Genomic DNA, 20,802 nt, shown 5'->3' on the forward strand with positions numbered 1-20,802 from the left:
AAGTTAAATTAATAAAAGGAAGAGAGCAGCCAAACCAATAAACCAATCCACCAATAATAACAAGCACTAAAAACTAAACTAAGATAAACATAAAACCAGAAACCAATCAGATGCAGAAAGCAAACTCCACGTCTACGGTTTCTCCCAAAGCAGATGGTCCCAAAGCAACCGCCTCAGTTTTGGGAACCTTCATTGTCTAACCAGGTATTCTTCAAATACAGGGTTTTTCAAGCTTTTTGTGGGGATTTAATCTGCTGCTCCTGAAACTGCACGGAGAAACTTCCCTTTCTCTTCTTTGTTCACATAGCTCCTGGTGTTCAGCTTTGGTTTTGGCACCGCCTTTGCGTGTAGGTCGCCTTCAGGCTCCTGCTCCCCTCATAGACAAGAGGCGGTTAAAGCAGAGGCTGATTAGGGCTCTCATCCTCACTCAAACTGGGGAGAATGAGGGATACGGTAGTCATAATTGGAATGCAGAGTGAGCCTGAGGCAGAATATGCCAGTATGACATTGCAAAAACTTGAGGCACACTGTGTGTTCTCCTGGGGAAGTTGTCCTTGGATCACAGAACCCTGGCAGTGGTGGGCTGCACAGGCTCCTGGAGCATCGTGGGTAGTGACCTGTGCTTGCACACAGGATTCTTGGTGGCGGTGATGGCGGCATTAGCAGTTCATGCCCCTCTCTGGGGTCTGAGCTGATAGCCCATCTCTGGAGCTCGCTTAGGTGGTGCTCTGCCTTCTGTGGGCACTCAGGGTGGGAATCCCCTCTCCTTGTGCACCCTGAAACAAAGGCCTCTTGCCTCTAAGGCAGGTCCAGACTTTTCCCCAGACTCCCTCCCAGCTAGCTGTGGCACACTAACCCCTTCAGGCTGTGTTCACATAGCCAACCCAGTCTTCTCCCTGGGATCTGATGTCAGAAGCCCAAGCCTCAGCTCTCAGCCCCAACCTGCCCCAGCAGGTGAGCAGACAAGCCTCGCAGGCTGATGAGTGCTGGTTGGCACCAATCTTCTGTGAGGGAATCTCTCCACTTTGCCTTCTGCACCCCTGTTTCTGTGCTCTCCTCCATGGCTCTGAAGCTTCCCCCCTGCCCAGCCCCTGTCTCCACCAGTGAAGGAGAGTCCTAGTGTGTGGAAACTTTTCCTCCTTCACAGATCCCTCCCCAAGGTGCAGATCCTGTCCCTATTCTTTTGTCCCTGTTTTTTCTTTTTTCTTTTGCCTTACCCAGGTACATGGGGGAGTTTCTTGCCTTTTGGGAAGTCTGAGGTGCTCTGCCAGTGTTCAATGGGAGTTCTGTAGGAGTTATTCCACATGTAGATGTATTTCTGTTGTATTTGTGGGGAGGGAGGTGATCTCCACATCTTACTCCTCTGCCATCTTGAAGGTCCTCCAACACATTTCTTTTGAGAAACAGTCATGAGACACACGTTCTGTGAGTCACTAAATGTCTTAGTTGGTACTTGGAACAATTGTGTTATATGGTTTTTCTGTACTTCTTGGAATGGTAAGATATTACAAACAAGTAAAGTAGAACATGTAGTTTACAAACTTAATTTGTGCTAAGGATCCTCTTCCAAAGAGCCTTAAAACTTAAACTAAGGAGAAAAATATTTCCCAAATTAGATACATTGCCTATGGGTTATTTATGGATGAAAGAAAAATAAGCAACCATCTTTATTTCATGAACTAAGTGAATAATAATGATGTAAATGAACAAATTTCCTGAAACCACCAGTAATGTTACATTTACCCGGACAATTTTACAATTGTCAAAGAGAGAGGAGACAATGGCTATGGATGTTTCTAGAGCTGCTGAGGGAACTAGGGAGATTTCATCCCATAAAAATACCACTAGTGACTTTCTTTTATTGAAACTGAAAAGTTCTTCTTAAAGAATTCCTGATTATTTGTTCACAGCTACAAGTTTGAGTACAGAACCAGAGTCAGGATAGAATATATTTTACATTTCTCTGTCAATAAAATTGATAGCAGCTTCATTTCATATTGTGGAAACTGTTGGCACATGAGGGGATTTTACCATATGATTTAAAACAGAAAATGGCATGATACGAGTGATATGAATTGTTCTGATTATTATTAGTATTTTAGGACTTTACTGGCAAACCAAGGGCCATTCTTTGGGTCTGCAATTAAAATAAATAACATCAACACAAACAATCACCTTTCAGATATCAAAATGTAAAACACATGCAAAAAATTCCATCTCAACAGTCCTGTTCTACCTGGGGACATGTATAACCTTTGATGAAAGGTTAGTCAGCATGATTTGGCAAGATGAAAAGAGCAAAGCCATTTACTGAACACGTGGGCTGAGAAGGTGGCACACATTTGCAACCTGAGCATTTTGGCTTCTGTAGCTCATGCCATGTTCCCAACGTGAGGAGATGAAGCTGCTTTCCCCCATTAGTTCCATCCCAGTGAAGCATTATTGTAGTTGAGTGATGAATCAGAGACCCCTGTCTGACTAGCAAGTCAATTTCTTTAATCTTTGGTTCCATTCTTCTTTTTCCTTTTTCTGTAAAAATCAAGCTAGCCACGTCCACTGTACCTCTTCAGTATTTGTGGTAATGCTCTTTTGAATATGAGGTATTATTGTTATCAAGTAAAACCTTATGAAACATTTTGCCACGTGGTTGATATTGGACAATACCCTGCTTGTATTCTCTAAGCTATGAGAATATAAGGGGAGAAAAATCACATACATTTTTTTTCCCTTTAGCAGTTTTTTTTTTCTTTTGGCTGGGTTACACAAATGTAGGGCAAACCATAGACTATTGTTTAAAATTTGAAAATATTATTCAATTTTTAAAAATGTTAATGCAGCAAAAAATAAAAAAATAAATAAAAAATAAAAATGTTAATGTCAGAGTTTCCCATCAGAAGTCTGGTTGTCAAAAACAAATACAGCCTCTAATTTGTGGTCACTAAATGCATTCGGATTCAGCTATTTTTAGATCTTGAGTTTAGGGCTCAAATTGGCTTCTGTCAGCAAATAGCCATACTGTCATCACTCAATTCATTCAACAGGGTCTGTTTGTAGTTCTATTGTTAAGAATCACCATTTAAAAATAGCCGAACTAGGAACTCTACTCAATATTTTGTAATAACCTATAAGGGAAAAGAATCTGAAAAAATATATAGATATATATGTTTGTATAATTCATCACATTGTTGTACACCTGAAACTAACACAATATTGTAAATCAACTATACTTCAATAAAAAATAAAAACAGGGCTTCTCTGGTGGCGCAGTGGTTAAGAGTCCGCCTGCCGATACAGGGGACATGGGTTCGTGCCCCGGTCAGGGAGGATCCCACATGCCGCGGAGTGGCTGGGCCCGGTGAGCCGTGGCCGCTGAGCCTGAGCGTCCGGAGCCTGTGCTCCGCAACGGGAGAGGGCACAACAGTGAGAGGCCCGCGTACTGCAAAAATAAAAAAATTTAAAAAAAAATTAAAAAAATAAAAACAATAAAAATAAAAATAGCCAAATCTCCAATTTTTGTGAGTTGACTATCTCACCATACATTGGTTAATACTAAAATTTCCTTTGATTGACCAGTATAAGGAGACAATTTAAAATTAATTGTAAAATTTAAGTAAATATTACTAGCAGAAATGCTTGTCTACAATTACATAAGGAAACCAGTTGAACTGACAAGATTTAAACTTATAAAAGAAATTTTTAAAAATAGGACTAACAAATTTCCCAAGAAAAGCAATGTTCCCCTCACAGACTTAGAGAACAAACACGGTAACTGGGTTGGGGTTGGGGGAAGGGGGGGAGGGATAGTTAGGGAGTTTGGGACTGACAGATGTTTAAACTGGATGACCAGCAAGGACCTACTGTATAGCACAGGGAAAGCTGCTCAATATTATATAACAACCTAAATGGGAAAAGAATTTGGAAAAGAATAGATATGTGTATATGTATAACTGATTCACTTTGCTGTACACCTGAAACTAATACAACATTGTTAGTCGACTATACTCCAATATAAAATAAAAATTTTAAAAAAGAAAAGGAAAGCAATGTTCTTAGCATATAGCTCCATGTGTGTATAAGGCAATATTTCTTGAAACAATCCATCACGTTTTTTGTTTTTTGTTTTTCAGGACAAAATTGAGTATCTAATATAGCTACATATGATGTTGCTTTGGCATCAGATCAGTTACATTTCAAACAGTATGTAGGAATATGAACACTGTAAATATAAGATGCATTTTAAAACAATTTTATTGAAATTTAGAGGAATTAGGCTTAGATTTTGGGACCAATTTGAAGAGGTAAATGACCTGCTTTTACTAAATACCGCCTTTTCTGAAGCATATCTCTATAAAGTAATTTCATTATTATTCCTATTTTTTCCAGAAGGAAATCATCAAAATACTGAGTTGGCTCAGTTTCCTCATAGGTAATTTGTGTTGAAGCTGGAAACCACTCTTTGTTCTGTGATGATCAATCTTGTGCCCAGATCCCTTGGCCACAAGACTTTTCCCCAATATCGAACACTTCCACACGTTTCCATAAACCCTTTAAAAAAATAGATGGCATCCAGTGAAATTCTTCTTGACTATTTCATGAAAACTAAACTTTCTAGAACTTTGAGAACTTTATTTCTTTTCTTGCTCTAATAATATTAGCTCAGTCAACAAGAGACACAGAGCATTTGGTGGAGGGTCTTCATCCAGTACGAACCTCTTTTAGCCCTAGCGTCAGATGTTAAAATTATCTAATAATGTATTTTAAACTGAGTTGACAAATATCCAATGATACCCACATTATTACTTGTGGTTAATAAAATTCCATACCCTCTCACCATGGCTTAAAAACTCCATAACATTGTTTCTCAATGGATTCATGCCTCACAGATTTGGACAATCAAACAGCAGAGTAACTTTAAAAGAAAATGTGTTTGCTGGGAAAAAAATGAAATCTTGGCCTCCAATAAAGGCTTCTCTCTTTGCCAGTTTTTTTTAGCCTTGTTCTACCATGTCCTGCACACTACCTGGATTGGAAGATGTGATTAGGGTTCAACTCCTATAGTCAAAATCAGTAGCTTTTATGAAATGATACAAAGTGGTAGCAAAAGAGCCTTGCTCGAGAGTATAGTACCTTGATATTATATCTGCTTCTCAGCCTCTCCAATGCCCTAAAATGATTAGGATTCCCAAGTGTGAAATTAGAGTTCCTGTTCTTAAAAGTAAAATCAACCTTCTCACTAAAAAAAAAAAAAAAAAAAAAAATTTGAAAAATGGTAACAGGTAAAAGAGGTATGAAGGCTCATATTTTACAAAAATACATGTATTTCTATCTCTATCCATATCCATATAGATATAGATGTAGTGACTTGTGACCTGGCCATGGTACAAGTATTTATGTTTAGTTATAATTTTGCTCACAAATTATTTTATCTCTACTCTTTGGAAATTGCTTTTAGAGCTGACTTGTCAGCCATGAAGAGAACATGACCTCATTCTTTATTGACCCCATTCTCAACTGTGTCATCTATATTAATCATCAGACTTGACTTCAAATTTTGGCAATTCCTAGAGTCAACCATCTAGGAAGGATGGCTTTCCATCACTGAGAAGAGGGCAAAGAAGATGACCAGATTCAAGGCAATTCTTGGTCCTTTCACATCTGAGCATTGATGACACAACCAGAAAGTTCTTTAAACTCTATGACTCTTTGGAACCTGTATGGACTTCTAATCAAGTAGCACATAGGTAGGAGGTTTTCCCAGTGTAGAACCTGTCTTTCATCACCATTTGTAATTCTGGTAAGCTATAAGTCCATTTCTGGAAGTAACAACCATGTAGGCCACATGAGGATGATATATCAACATATCCATTTTCACTGGAAGCTCTGATACCCATCTCAGCACAAGGAAGTAGGCAATGGAGACTTGCCATACTTGCCATACACATGATCCATTTCACTTCTTGATAGTAACTGTTGTCGTTATTGAAGATACCATAGAAAGACCAGAAAAGATGCTCCAGAAATAAATCTGCTCTCTTAATGAGAACCAACAGTAATGTTTGTAAAATATTCACTGTCAGGACTAAGTCCAAAAAAATTCTTGCTAAATCAATAACAAGAGGGCATAACTGATATCCTTTGGCGTGGAGGAAGTAATCTGAATAAGGTGGTCATTAGCTAAAACACATGCAAACCCAGGACTGGATTAGTAATGGTTCAGGTGGGGTCCCTTTCTATTGAAGGGAGATTACACAACAAAAAGAACGAGGATAAGACATTCACATACCTGTTGCTCCCTTCACACCCACACTGTCAATATTCTCTTGCTTTTATATGGGTTGGTTTCATTTAGAATTTACAGTAAGCCCCCTACATATGAATCTTCAAGTTATGAACTTTCAAAGATGCGAACGTGTGTTTGTATGTCCAATCATGTAAGTTAGTTCACGTGTCTGGCATACAATGTCATGTGTGCACCTCCTCTACAAGTGGTTGTGCCTTTGTGTACTTTACTGTACAGTACTGTATAGAGTACAGTAGTACAGTATCTTTATTTCAAGCCCAGGATGTCCGGAAGCAAGCATATTATTTGTGTGAAAAGTATTATAAGCCCATTGCAGTACAGTACTATAGCCGATTGTGTTTGTTGGGTACCTAGGCTAACTTTGTTGGACTTATGAACAAATTGGACTTACGAACGTGCTCTCGGAATGCAACAGGTCCATATGTAGGGGACTTATGTATTACGTTTTGGACTGAGAAAACAGATGTGGTATATACTAAATGACTGTGTTATAAATCCAATGTGAATTAGCAACTCCTCTGATAACTGTTGGTGAGGTCTACATCTGACTGATCAGATGAATGACCTACTACCTTGTGATGTATCCTCAGGAGGGAAAATAATACAGAACACTTTTCTGAGCAAATGCAAGTATTTGAGTAGCTGTATGGTTCACTACAAGAAAGCACTTCTTCGAGGGTGAGAAAAGTGGTTCTTTTTAAATGCAAAAACAGGTAACCAGTTTAGCCTTTACTCACTCTCACCCACACTGCTGATGAAGAAAGGACAAAGCATTCGTTGACTATTTAAATGTTACCCTGCTAGGCAGTGACAAAGTCTACAATAGGCTCTGATTTTTTTCAGGCTCATTGTTTTCCTCACCACTTTAAGATGCTTTCCTGTGTACAAAGAGATGTTAATACAATGTCATCCATGCTAATGTATAGAAAGGTAGTTTAGTTCTATAGATCAATTCAGATTTGAAGAGGTATCTATACCAGAGTCATTTTTTAGCTTTACGATCTGATTTCTTCAGGAAAGTTGAAACATTCCATGGGTGTGGAGATAAAGATATTAATTTAAGCTATTAATTGTAAGTGAAATTTAATGCCCATCTCTACTGTGGAGTGGTTCGGTACCTTAAAAACATACATGAGCACATCCACAATAAACTCTGAATAATCCTTTTTTAAAACTTTTCAGTTTTACTCCTTTGTGTTGTGATTTCCTGCGCTTTTAATTTCCAAGTGAGTATTAATGCTCTCTTGGCTAAATAGTTCCTTGGCAGCAAAATATGTAGCACCTTTCAAAAAACCAAATTATATCTCTGATGATAACAGCAACGAATTATTGCAAGAGATGAATGGAAATCCAACAGTACCTGAAGATTGCATCATTTGAGATGAGTCAGTGATGATATAAATTGCCCAAAGCCAACTGTGTACACAACTGTGCTTAGATGTACACAACAACCACTCTTCAAAGTTCAGGGCCAGTGAGAGGAGTGATTTGTCACTTGTAATCACCTGTTTTCTCAGAAGAGAAATACAGTGCCTTCCCAAAGACTGTTTCCAGTTGTCTGGGTAATCTGGATGAGGTGAAAGAATGCTTTTTCCAAAGGCATTTGACTCTTGCAATGCATTTATATTTGTTGCAAATGAAGTCGGAGATGCTTTATCTATCCCTTCCCTGCCATGGGTATGATGCATGGGAAGGAACATATAACCATAAAGTCAGACCCCCCTCAGGGATGTTCAGAGCACCACTGCTGATCAATCGGAATTACTGATCTCTATTCATGAAAAGAAGTTCCCTGAGGGAAAGGATAGAGCTTTATAGCAGTCTGAACAATGGTAGATATGGATCTGGTGTTAATAAATTCATGGAATATTGGGAACCAATTCACAGAGAATCCACCATAAGTTCCATGGTTAGGCTTCATCCTTTATTAGGTAGTGAGTAAAAGACAACTGATGATTACAACTCCAATTTTAGAGACCATTTAAACAAAAATGGTTCCATAGTGAAGTGAGGCAGAAGGGGTTTAGGTATTTCTGAGGTTTCTCCTATGGCTGATGGAGAAAATATGGCTGATTTGTTTGTTTCCCAGAAAATCGTAAAAGTTAGTAATGCCTTGTGATCCAGGACTCTTGTATCCCACAGGCCCTGACTTCTAGTGGACTGGCTCTTTCACTTTGGTGAAAATGGGGAAGAACAGCAAAAGTACACTGTAGTAAGATTTCATCAATTGACACTAAGTTCTCCAACAGAAAGAGAGGTTTTTAGAGGTGTAAAGGTAGTTGGATAGGGATTCAGGCTGACATAGTGAATGAAGAAAATATTCGACAAAGCAGAAAGAGGAAACTGAAGTTCAAAACTGTCAGAAGCTGGTCACACAGAATATAGACAGCCCCAAACAATAGAATTCATGAGCTAACTCTCTCCCTGGCTGAACTAGCAGGGTCTGAGGGTGGAAAAAGGAAACACTTACTAACACCAGAAAGTAGAGATACTGGCAAATGCAATATCACCAGATACTTTCAAAAACAAATTTCAATTCTAACCAACATGTTCAGGCAGAAGATGTATGGTTTGAAATTCCTTTTACCAAAGACAGATGGAATACTTTTTCTTTTCTTTTCCTTCCTTTCTTCCTCCCTTCCTTCCTTCCTTTTTTCTTTTGGTTGGTTGTTTAACAAAAGTTCTATAAAGTCAACTGCTTTAAAGATATATTTATATAACAAATGTCTTTAGCTAGATGGTGGAGAAGAACTCCAAAGACCATATTTAATGTTGAGCACCAAGCACGCTATGGGTGTTTCTTAAATATAAAATGACAAATACTAAATACCCATCTCTCAAATCGTTTCACCTTGAGTCTCTAGACCTCTCAAAAGTCTACTAGAGTTTAGATAAGAGCAGTTTCAGGAAGGCCATACTCAGCCTTTCCCTATATTTTTAAATAGTCTTTACAAAACCTTTCAAAAATATTTTTTTTCTCTAAACCTAAATCTGGTATGGTGGATTTGTACATGTTTTCATTGTTCTAAGTTTGAGTGTCATCATTCTTATTAATGCAACAGACTGGCTGCATTGAACCCCATCATAATGATAGGTATATGTTAGCTTTCTATGGGAAAAAGCAAATAGCCTTTATCACAAGTTAAAGGCACAGCTATTTTTATGCCATTTGTTACCAACTTAATGATAACATGTAACACGGGATGGTTATATAATTATTTTATATAGATTTTCTTTTTATAAGTTATTCTCTTAATCTTTCTAACATATATACAATATACATATATTTATATATACCCCTGAAAAATCTTGTTTTAAGGTAAAACATCAACTCCTTTCAGCCTTATGGTGAATATTGAAGTCTGTCAGTGTTTCACAACTCCAGTAGAGAAATGATGGTCAAATGCATCTTACCAGTATTTTTTTAACTCTACATCCTTGGTCTGAAATTAATGCAGATTCATTTTTCTTGTTTTACTAATATTTAAATATATATTAATTGTTTATATCATGTCAGTAGGAAATCTAAAAAATAACAACAAAACCCCCACAACAATAGTTAATGTCTACCATCATAGTCAAAGCAGAAACCTTTGCTGAAGAGACAACCCTACTGGTATGATATAAAGGGGATATTGCAGAGATGCAATATTCTTTGTTTTTATTGGATATGCACTAACATGAAACATCTTTACTTTGCATTATCATGCTAGGTTAGGATCATCCATTATCCTTGAAACAGAATAGTTGTACTGATTTCTTTCTGAACACCCATGATGCATGGGTTTACCTGTTTTCAGATATAGGTGCTTTACAAACACTTCCTATTTCCAGCAACACTGTTCCAGGGTAAGGGAAAAGTACTTTGTAAGAAACCATTTTTATTAATCTCTCCCACCTCTATGCTTAGCCCTGTTCTTTTATTTTGAACTTAAAGTCATCTCCAAGCTGGGTAGGATGGGAGAATGTGAACCAGGGACCTTCCCCACACCATCCGGTGGTGTTTAGTTTTTGACTACTTACAGGCATGAAATAGTTGTTCGTTATACCTTTTGCAATTCTTAAAAACCTAGTGGCATAGATTGAGACACAGCACTATTGTTTTTACAAGACATCTACTGTATCTACTTTTCTTGGGATAAATACCCAGGAATTGCTGTCATAGCAAGAGGAACAGCATGGGTACTACTATTCACAGTGTTGCTTTTGTTTTTTGTGGTTTTTGCTTTTTCTTTTTTTTTCTGTATTATTTTAATCTACAGAGTAAATTATTATATATACGTTGGAACCAGTTAATGCCCTTAGACAATGTATAGCTGTCTCATAAAGCAGGAAAGACAATGCAGGGGGAAACAAGTGCCCAAAAGCACAGTCACAAAGGCTTCAGAAGTTCTAGATACCACTACAAGTCAATGCTGGAGATCACTTCTAAAACACTCAATGTTCAAGAGGAATGCTTTACTTTGGAGAAAAGACCACCCCTCCCTCCCACCCCTAAACCTCCCTCCTTTTTTTTTAAATAATCTTTTCAATTCACTATCAAAAGTCCTGGCTCTTCAGATATACTTTAAACTATAAATAAACACTGCATAGTTCTCTTTTTGTTTTGTGTTTTTTGAAAAATTATTGCAGTACAGTTACTCCCATTTGGAATTCAGTAAGGAGCAAACAGCACAGGAGTGTGGGCGGTCCGAATGGGTCCAGGAGCTGGCCGCAGGAGGGCTGGAGGGACTGCAGAAGTCTGGAACAGCGTGGCTGCTGGAGCAGTTCGGAGGCTGAAGGGGGAATTCACTGCCACGGCTGCAGCAGCCGCTGCAGCTGCCAGAGGGTTTGGTAGAATTCGTGGAGCCAAAGGCTTTGAAGGTTCTTTTGAAAATACTAATTTTACCTGCAAGGGAGGGGGGAAAAAAGAGTAGATGAACAAAAGCCTTAGGGTCTGCAATGAGAGTCCAAAGAGTGAGCGGCTTTTAAAATACAGCAGTCAACAACTACTAAGATAAACTCACACCTGGGAACTGATGATAAAAATCACACAAAGTGGGAAACCTATATTCAATAACCTGAGATAAACGAAAATGGAAAAGAACATGAAAAAGAATATATATATATGTATAATTGAATCACTTTGCTGTACAGCAGAAATTAACACACCAAGGTAAATCAACTGTATTTCAATAAAATAAATTTTAAAAAATAATGTAAAGTGTAGAACATCTTTCCTTTTGGAAAAATTGGAAGATCCCGGAAAATGGCTTGACCTAGGATGTTACAAAGTGCTCTAGGAAAGTACGTTGTTTTATTTTATTTTTTTAACATCTTTATTGGAGTATAATTGCTTTACAATGCTGTGTTGCTTTCTGCTTTATAACGAAGTGAATCAGTTATACATATACATATGTATCCATATCTCTTCCCTCTTGCATCTCCCTGCCTCCTACCCTCTCTGTCCCACCCCTCTAGGTGGTCACAGAGCACCGAGCTGATCTCCCTGTGCTATGCGGCTGCTTCCCACTAGCTATCTATTTTACTTTTCATAGTGTATATATGTCCATGCCACTCTCTTACTTCGTCAAGCTTACCCTTCTCCCTCCCCCTATACTCAAGTCCATTCTCTAGTAGGTCTGCGTCTTTATTCCCGTCTTGCCCCTAGGTCCTTCATGACCTTTTTTTTTTTTTTTTTTTTAGATTCCATATATATGTGTTAGCATAAGGTATTTGTTTTTCTCTTTCTGACTTACTTCACTCTGTATGACAGACTCTAGGTCCATCCACCTCACTACAAATAACTCAATTTCGTTTCTTTTTATGGCTGAGTAATATTCCATTATATATATGTGCCACATCTTCTTTATCCGTTCACCTGTCGATGGACACTTAGATTGCTTCCATGTCCTGGCTATTGTAAATAGAGCTGCAATGAACATTTCGGTACATGACTCTTTTTGAATTATGGTTTTCTCAGGGTATATGCCCAGTAGTGGGATTGCTGGGTCATATGGTAGTTCTATTTTTAGTTTTTTAAGGAATCTCCATAGTGTTCTCCATAGTGGCTGTATCCATTTACATTCCCACCAACAGTGTATGAGGGTTCCCTTTTCCCAACACCCTCTCCAGCATTTATTGTTTGTAGATTTTTTGATGATGGCCATTCTGAACAGTGTGAGGCGATACCTCATTGTAGTTTTGATTTTCATTTCTCTAATGATTAATGATGTTGAGCATTCTTTCATGTGTTTCTTGGCAATCTGTATATCTTCTTTGGAGAAATGTCTATTTACATCTTCTCCCCATTTTTGGATTGGATTCTTTGTTTTTTTGATATTGAGCTGCATGAGCTGCTTGTAAATTTTGGAGAATAATTCTTTGTCAGTTGCTTCATTTGCAAATATTTTCTCCAATCCTGAGGGTTGTGTTTTCATCTTGTTTATGGTTCCTTTGCTGTGCAAAAGCTTTTAAGTTTCATTAGGTCCCATTTGTTTATTTTTGTTTTTATTGCCATTTCTCTAGGAGGTGGGTCAAAAAGGATCTTGCTGTGATTGATGTCATAGAGTGTTCTGCATAAGTATTCCTCTAAGAGTTAGATAGTGTGTGGCCTTACATTTAGGTCTTCAATCCATTTTGAGTTTATTTTTGTGTATGGTGTTAGGGAGTGTTCTAATTTCATTCTCTTACATGTAGCTATCCAGTTCTCCCAGCATCACTTATTGAAGAGGCTGTCATTTCTACACTGTATATTTTAGCCTCCTTTATCAAAGATAAGATGACCATATGTGTGTGGGTTTATTTCTGGGCTTTCTGTCCTGTTCCATTGATCTATATTTCTGTTTTTGTGCCAGTACCATACTGTCTTGATTACTGTAGCTTTGTAGTATAGTCTGAAGTCAGGGAGCCTGATTCCTCCATCTCCGTTTTGCTTTCTCAAGCTTGCTTTGGCTATTCGGGGTCTTTTGTGTTTCCATACAAATTGCGAAAATTTTTGTTCTAGTTCTGTGAAAAATGCCAGTGGTAGTTTATAGGGATTGCATTAAATCTGTAGATTGCTTTGGGTAGTAGAGTCATTTTCACAATGTTGATTCTTCCATTCCAAGGACATGGTATATCTCTCCATCTATTTGTATCATCTTTAATTTCTTTCATCAGTGTCTTATAATTTTCTGCATACAGGTCTTTTTTCTCCTTAGGTAGGTTTATTCCTAGATATTTTATTCTTTTTGTTTCAATGGTAAATGGGAGTGCTTTCTTAATTTCACTTCCAGATTTTTCATCATTACTGTATAGGAATGCAAGAGATTTCTGTGCATTAATTTTGTATCCTGCTACTTTACCAAATTCATTGATTAGCTCTAGTAGTTTTCTGATAGCATCTTTAGGATTCTCTATGTATAGTGTCATGTCATCTGCACATAGTGACAGCTTTATTTCTTCTTTTCCAATTTGGATTCCTTTTATTTCATTTTCTTCACTGATTGCTGTGGCTAAAACTTCCAAAATTATATTGAATAATAGTGGTGAGTGTGGGCAACCTTCTCTTGTTCCTGATCTTAGTGGAAATGGTTTCAGTTGTTCACCATTGAGGACAATGTTGCCTGTGGGTTTGTCATATATGGCCTTTATTATGTTGAGGAAAGTTGCCTCTGAGCCTACTTTCTGGAGGATTTTATCATAAATGGGTGTTGAATTTTGTCAAACGCTTTCTCTGCATCTATTAAGATGATCATATGGTTTTTCTCCTTCAATTTGTTAATAAGGTGTATCACATTTTTGATTTGCATATATTGAAGGATCCTTGCATTCCCAGGATAAACCCCACTTGATCATGGTGTATGATCCTTTTAATGTGCTGCTGAATTCTGTTTGCTAGTATTTTGTTGAGAATTTTTGCATCTGTGTTCGTCAGTGATACTGGCCTATAGATTTCTTTGTGACATCTTTGTCTGGTTTTGGTATCAGGCTGATGGTGGCCTCATAGAATGAGTTTGGGAGTGTTCCTCTGTCTGCTATATTTTGGAAGAGTTTGAGAAGGATAGGTGTTAGCTCTTCTCTAAATGGTTTTTTTTTTTTTTTTTTTTTTTTTTTTGCGGTACGCGGGCCTCTCACTGTTGTGGCCTCTCCCATTGTGGAGCACAGGCTCCAGACGTGCAGGCTCAGTGGCCATGGCTCACGGGCCCAGCTGCTCCGTGGCATGTGGGATCTTCCCAGACCGGGGCACGAACCCGTGTCCCCTGCACTGGCAGGTGGACTCTCAACCACAGCGCCACCAGGGAAGCCCTCTTCTCTAAATGTTTGATAAAATTCACCCGTGAAGCCATCTGGTCCTGGGCTTTTGTTTGTTGGAAGATTTTAATCACAGCTTCAATTTCAGTGCTTGTGATTGGTCTGTTCATATTTTGTATTTCTTCCTGGTTCAGTCTCGGAAGGTTGTGCATTTCTACGAATTTGCCCGTTTCTTCCAGGTTGTCCATTTTATTGGCATATAGTTGCTTGTAGTAAACTCTCATGATCCTTTGTATTTCTGCAGTGTCAATTGTTACCTCTACTTTTTTCATTTCTAATTCTATTGATTTCAGTCTTCTACCTTTTTTTCTTGATAAGTCTGGCTAATGGTTTATCATTTTTGTTTATCTTCTCAAAGAACTAACTCTTAGTTTAATTGACCTTTGCTATAGTTTCCTTCATTTCTCTTTCATTTATGTCTGATCTGATCTTTATGATATATTTCCTTCTGCTACCTTTGGGTTTTTTTTGTTCTTTCTCTAATTGCTTTAGGTGTAAGGTTAGTTTGTTTATTTGAGATATTTCTTGTTTCTTAAGGTAGGATTGTATTGCTATAAACATCCCTCTTAAAACTGCTTTTGCTGCATCCCATATGTTTTGTGTCATCGTATTTTCATTGTCATTTGTTTCTAAGTATTTTTTAATTTCTTCTTTGATTTCTTCAGTGATCTATTGGTTATTTAGAGTGTATTGTTTGCCTCCATTTGTCTGTAATTTTTGCATTTTTTTTCCAGTAATTGACATGTAGTCTCATAGCATTTTTGTTGGAAAGATACTTGATATGATTTCAATTTTCTTAAATTTACCAAGGCTTGATTTGTGACCCAAGATACGATCTATCCTGAAGAATATTCCATGAGCACTTGAGAAGAAAGTGTATTCTGTTGTTTTTGGATGGAATGTCCTATAAATATTAATTAAGTCCATCTGGTCTAATATGTCATTTAAAGCTTCTGTTTCCTTATTTATTTTCATTTTGGATGATCTGTCCAATGCTGAAAATGGGGAGTTAGAGTCCCCTACTATGATGGTGTTACTGTTGATTTCCCCTTTTATGGCTCTTAGTATTTGCCTTATGTATTGAGGTGCTCCTATGTTGGGTGCATAAATATTTACAATTGTTTCATCTTCTTCTTGCATTGGTCCCTTGATCATTATGTAATGTCCTTCTTTGTCTCTCATAATAGTCTTTGTTTTAAAGTCTATTTTGTCTGATATGAGAATTGCTACTCCAGCTTTCTTTTGATTTCCATTTGCATGTAATATCTTTTTCCATCTCCTCACTTTCAGTCTGTATGTGTCCTTAGGTCTGAGGTGGGTCTCTTGTAGACAGCATATATACAGGTCTTGTTTTTGTATCCATTCAGGCAGTCTATGTCTTTTGGTTGGAGCATTTAATCCATTTACATTTAAGGTAATTATTGGTATGTATGTTCCTATTACCATTTCCTTAATTGTTTTGGGTTTGTTTTTGTAGGTCTTTTCCTTCTCTTGTTTTTCCTCCCTAGAGAAGTTCCTTTAGCATTTGTTGTAAAGCTGGTTTGGTGATGCTGAATTCTCTTAGCTTTGCTTGTCTGTAAAGGTTTTAATTTCTCTGTCAAATCTACATGAGATCCTTGCTGGGCAGAGTAATCTTGGTTGTAGGTTTTTCCCTTTCATCACTTTAAATATGTCCTGCCACTCCCTTCTGGCATGCAGAGTTTCTGCTGAAAGATCAGCTGTTCACCTTATGGGAATTCCCTTGTGTGTTATTTGTTGTTTTTCCCTTGCTGCTTTTAATATTTTTTCTTTGTACTTAATTTTTGATAGTTTGATTAATATGTGTCTTCCCATGCTTCTCCTTGGATTTATCCTGTATGGGACTCTCTGCACTTTCTGGACTTGATTTACTATTTCCTTTCCCATATTAGGGAAGTTTTCAACTATAATCTCTTCGAATATTTTCTCAGTCCCTTTCTTTTTCTCTTCATCTTCTGCGACCCCTATAATTTGAATGTTGGTGCGTTTAATGTTGTTCCAGAGGTCTCTGAGCCTGTCCTCAATTCTTTTCATTCTTTTTTCTTTATTTTGCTCTGCAGTAGTCATTTCCACTATTTTATCTTCCAGGTCACTTATCCGTTCTTCTGTCTCAGTTATACTGCTATTGATCCCTTCTAGAGAATTTTTAATTTCATTTATTGTGTTGTGCATCACTGTTTCTTTGCTCTTTAGTTCTTCTAGGTCCTTTTTAAACGTTTCTTGTATTTTCTCCATTCTATTTCCAAGATTTTGGATCATCTTTACTATCATTATTTGAATTCTTTTTCAGGTAGACTGCCTATTTCCTCTTCATTTGTTAGGTCTGGTGGTTTTTTGCCTTGCTCCTTCATCTGCTGTGTGTTTCTCTGTCTCCTCATTTTGCTTAACTTACTGTGGTTGGGGTCTCCTTTTTGTGGGCTGCATGTTCGTAGTTCCCTTTGTTTTTGGTGTCTGTCCCCAGTGGCCAAGGTTGGTTCAGTGGGTTGTGTTGGCTTCCTGGTGGAGGGGACTAGTGCCTGTGTTCTGGTGGATGAGGCTGGATCTTGTCTTTCTGGTGGGCAGGTCCATGTCTGGTGGTGTGTTTTGGGGTGTCTGTGGCTTTTTTTATGGTTTTAGGCAGCCTCTGTGCTAAAGGATGGTGTTGTGTTCCTGTCTTTGTAGTTGTTTGGCATAGGGTGTCCAGCACTGTAGCTTGCTGGTCATTGAGTGGAGCTGGGTCTTGGTGTAGAGATGGAGATCTCTGGGAGATTTTCACCATTTGATATTACATGGAGCTGAGAGGTCTCTTGTGGACCAGTGTCCTGAACTTGGCTCTCCCACCTCAGAGGTACAGCCCTGATGTCTGGCTGGAGCACCAAGACCCTGTTATCCACACGGTCATGTGGCTCTAGGTAGGAGGTCTCAGTTTTTTGCTACATGGATCTCTCCTTAGGGCTACTTTAGTGTCCTCATGACATGGCAGCTGGCTTACCCCAGGATGAGTGATCTGGCCCGCTTTCCCCAATACTGCTGCAGCTTTGGCTGCTGGGGCCCCTCCAGAGCTGGCAGCCTCAGTGAGGCCACCCTCCCTTTGGGCTCCAGGACAGTTTAGTGATGGTGGAGGGAAGAGACCCTGAGCCAGGAGTTCCAGCTCTCTATTTTATTTTTTGTGATAAATATACCTCATGAGGAAAGTATTCATCTTGAGAAAAAATGGAATTTTTTACTGTACTCTTTACACACATTTTAACTAGCAGGGTATAGACATTTTTAAAAAGAGATTAATTAATGCTGTCAGGTACTATTAGACTATGCAATTATGTCAAGTGAGTAGCATAGTAAGGTGTGAGTACCAATCAAGAGACGTATAAATAACGAAATTCCACTTTCATTAAAGAAGCAAAGAAAACTTATCTTCCCCAAAAGTTTGATGTGTTTTGCTTTCATTGGTAGCAACATTCTCTCAAACCTACTATATAAAATCAGTTCATTCTCTGACTAATAACATTAGTAAGATGGCTGTTCTCAGGAAGGGAATGGTCCCATTTATGGAAATGGTAACAGTGACAGTTAAGCAGGAGGTTTGGAAGCTAACATTAACAGAATTTGACTTCTCTGTTTATTTAAGAACCATTCACTTGATTGTTGAAAGCTTCATGTACGCAGGTCAGAAAGAGCACTCAGGTTATGACTAGTGGTGCTGAAACATCAGCTCCATGCAGAATTCACAGCCACTCAATGCAATGCAGCTAAAATTGATTCTATGCAAGAGAGTAAAATGACTTAATTTCCATAAAAATGGGTGATGCTACTAAATTAATTGGGTCAACTCATTCTGAGGTCTCATAATGGATGACTGCAGTTTTCCTTTAACTGTATTTTCATGTGTCAGCAACACACAGTAGCACTGATTATTAATAAAATCTACTTTGGAGAAAACAGATTTCAAAATACATAATTCAGCACACACTGTAGATCAATTTTTCTTCATCTTAATTTTTTTAATGCATACAGTTATGGTTTATTACAGCTAAACAATGCAGAGCCCTGGGTCTCTTAGATGTAAGCTATGGTCATTTCAACCAGAACAAAAGCATATACTTATAAATATTAGCTTAAGATGTCAGGAGGTTTACAGACTTCCTCTAAAATCCTACAAAAATTCTAGGTCAGGATATCAGTACTAATATGTTTACTAATCTAAAACAAGAGGGCATGTCTCAGGAAATATTTCCCAGGCCTTAGATAGTGTCCTTAGGTGAATAATTTTTTTAAAAGCCATGCCTTTGAGAGTGTGTTATTCAAAAGACAAAATTGTTGAGGGAATCAACAATACTGGTGCTTTGTCTCCTGAAGACCTTAAAAAGGAGATGCAAGAACTTGTTTTCACCGATCTTTTCCTAATAGTATACACTAACCTCAAGTCCAGATTTCATGTGATTACCTACCTGACACAAAAGAGTTTGCTTTTCCTCCCATCCCCATGCTCGGTTGTAAACCTGTACCCAACTAAAAAGTCAAGACGCCGGACTTTGACTAATGGTGACAAAACACTCAAACAACTCATGAAACCAATGATTCTGTTGGTGAAGTAGGAGTTGGACTTTCAAATCAATTGTTTGTCTTTACTTAGGTATCTTCCATTCATTTCACTTAGTAACTGACAAAAAAAAAAATCCAAGTTCAGTGAGTAGACTGCAGGACATGAAAGGCTACTCTCAGGCTTCCCTGGTGGTGCAGTGGTTAAGAACCCTCCTGCCAATGCAGGAGACATGGCTTTGAGCCCTGGTCCAGGAAGATCCCACATGCCACGGAGCAACGAAGCCCGTGCGCCACAACAACTGAGCCTGCGTGCCACAACTACTGAAGCCCGGGCACCTAGAGCCCATGCTCCACAACAAGAGAGGTCATCGCAGTGAGAAGCCCATGCTCCACAACCAAGAGTAGCCCCCGCTCACCACAACTAGAGAAAGCCTGTGTGCAGCAACGAAGACCCAACGCAGCCAAAAATAAAATATAAATAAATAAATTTATTTTTAAAAAAAAAGAAAAAAGAAAGAAAGGCTACTCTCTATTGGGAAGCAAAAAGGACACTCACCCCCAGCGGATGTGCTGCCTTCTGCAGTTTGTTGTAAGGACTGTATTTAGGTTTCGGGGGCTTCCCAGCAGCTCTGTCTTTGTGCCTTCTACTGCTAATATGCTATTAAAAGCAATTAAAAATGACAGCTTTAAAAAAATTATCCCCCAAACCCCTCATAAATATTGTTTTAACCTGGGGCAGGATATTAATTATTTCATGCAAGTTGAAGAAAGACAAAAATAAAAGAGCGTGCACTTTTGTCCTCGGATGCTGATGCTTTGAGGAGAGATACCTTTGTGCTAGCCATTTTAGTCTATTTTAAACAAATAGCAGCGTCTTCTTTTTCCCAGCCTTTTTCCTTATTACTGCACAGATCTCGTTTTATGGACATTTACAAAGGAAAGAAATGTCTGAAGGAATTTTATGTGCAAATAAACAAAGATGGCCAGGCGGACTTGAATTTATTTCCATACTAATATTTATCCTCACATTTGTACAGCCAAATGTCAACCCCTTAAATTCTAAAGATAAATAACTAAGGTGTGTAAAAATCAGTGCAAGAATGTACATATGCATATAAAACACAACACAATATGAGGGCTGGGACTTCAACTAGAAACGTAGAACTGATCTCTTTGGAAGGCTATTCAAAGTAAAAGTGAATGCAATAGGATTAGTCATCTTGTTAGCAGGTGGCTGCAGGATTTAGAAATACAGTACACCACCATGTAATAAAGAACATAAAATAAAAGAAGAGCACAGCATAAAATTAGTGGTAGCATGTAAATATCTAAACAAGTAAAAATGGAACATTGAAATTTGACCTTTAAAGAAAATCAACACTTTTGAGTGGGAAAACTGGTAAAGAAAAGATCTACTACCCCCTTTCCTCCCACTCTTCATATATAAAAATAGCACAGACTCACTTCAGGCAATTTTGGAAAGATCTTAGAAGCCATTACATTTTAGTATTCTTTTAAGCAACCAAAATGTGCATAAATAAATAAGGAGAGTGAATAAGATGCTAAGTGGATGGATGGATGGACGGATGGATGGATGGATGGTTGGATGGGAGAGAAAAACAGAAAAGAAAGGGAACAGAGGAAGCACACATTCTGCTCGTGCGTGACCCCCATCTGTTTTCACTTCT

At 38.1% G+C, this 20,802-nt stretch overlaps 1 protein-coding gene across 2 annotated transcripts in view; it reads right to left on the reverse strand.

Annotated features, from left to right (window-relative positions):
• Positions 1 to 8,203: 8,203 nt before the first annotated feature.
• Positions 8,204 to 20,802, reverse strand: part of ZNF385D (zinc finger protein 385D) — a 942,431-nt gene continuing 929,832 nt past the window's right edge. For both annotated transcript variants that reach the window (XM_067033854.1, XM_059064167.2), the window contains 2 exons: positions 19,671 to 19,772; positions 8,204 to 11,189 (listed from right to left, as the gene is read on the reverse strand). In XM_067033854.1, coding sequence (XP_066889955.1) covers positions 10,956 to 11,189; positions 19,671 to 19,772 — 336 coding nt within the window. In that variant the 3' untranslated portion in view covers positions 8,204 to 10,955. The remainder of the gene's footprint in view (positions 11,190 to 19,670; positions 19,773 to 20,802) is intronic.

This window comes from Kogia breviceps, chromosome 5 (genome assembly GCF_026419965.1).
Source record: "Kogia breviceps isolate mKogBre1 chromosome 5, mKogBre1 haplotype 1, whole genome shotgun sequence".
In the NCBI taxonomy this organism is placed as follows: Eukaryota; Metazoa; Chordata; class Mammalia; order Artiodactyla; family Physeteridae; genus Kogia; species Kogia breviceps.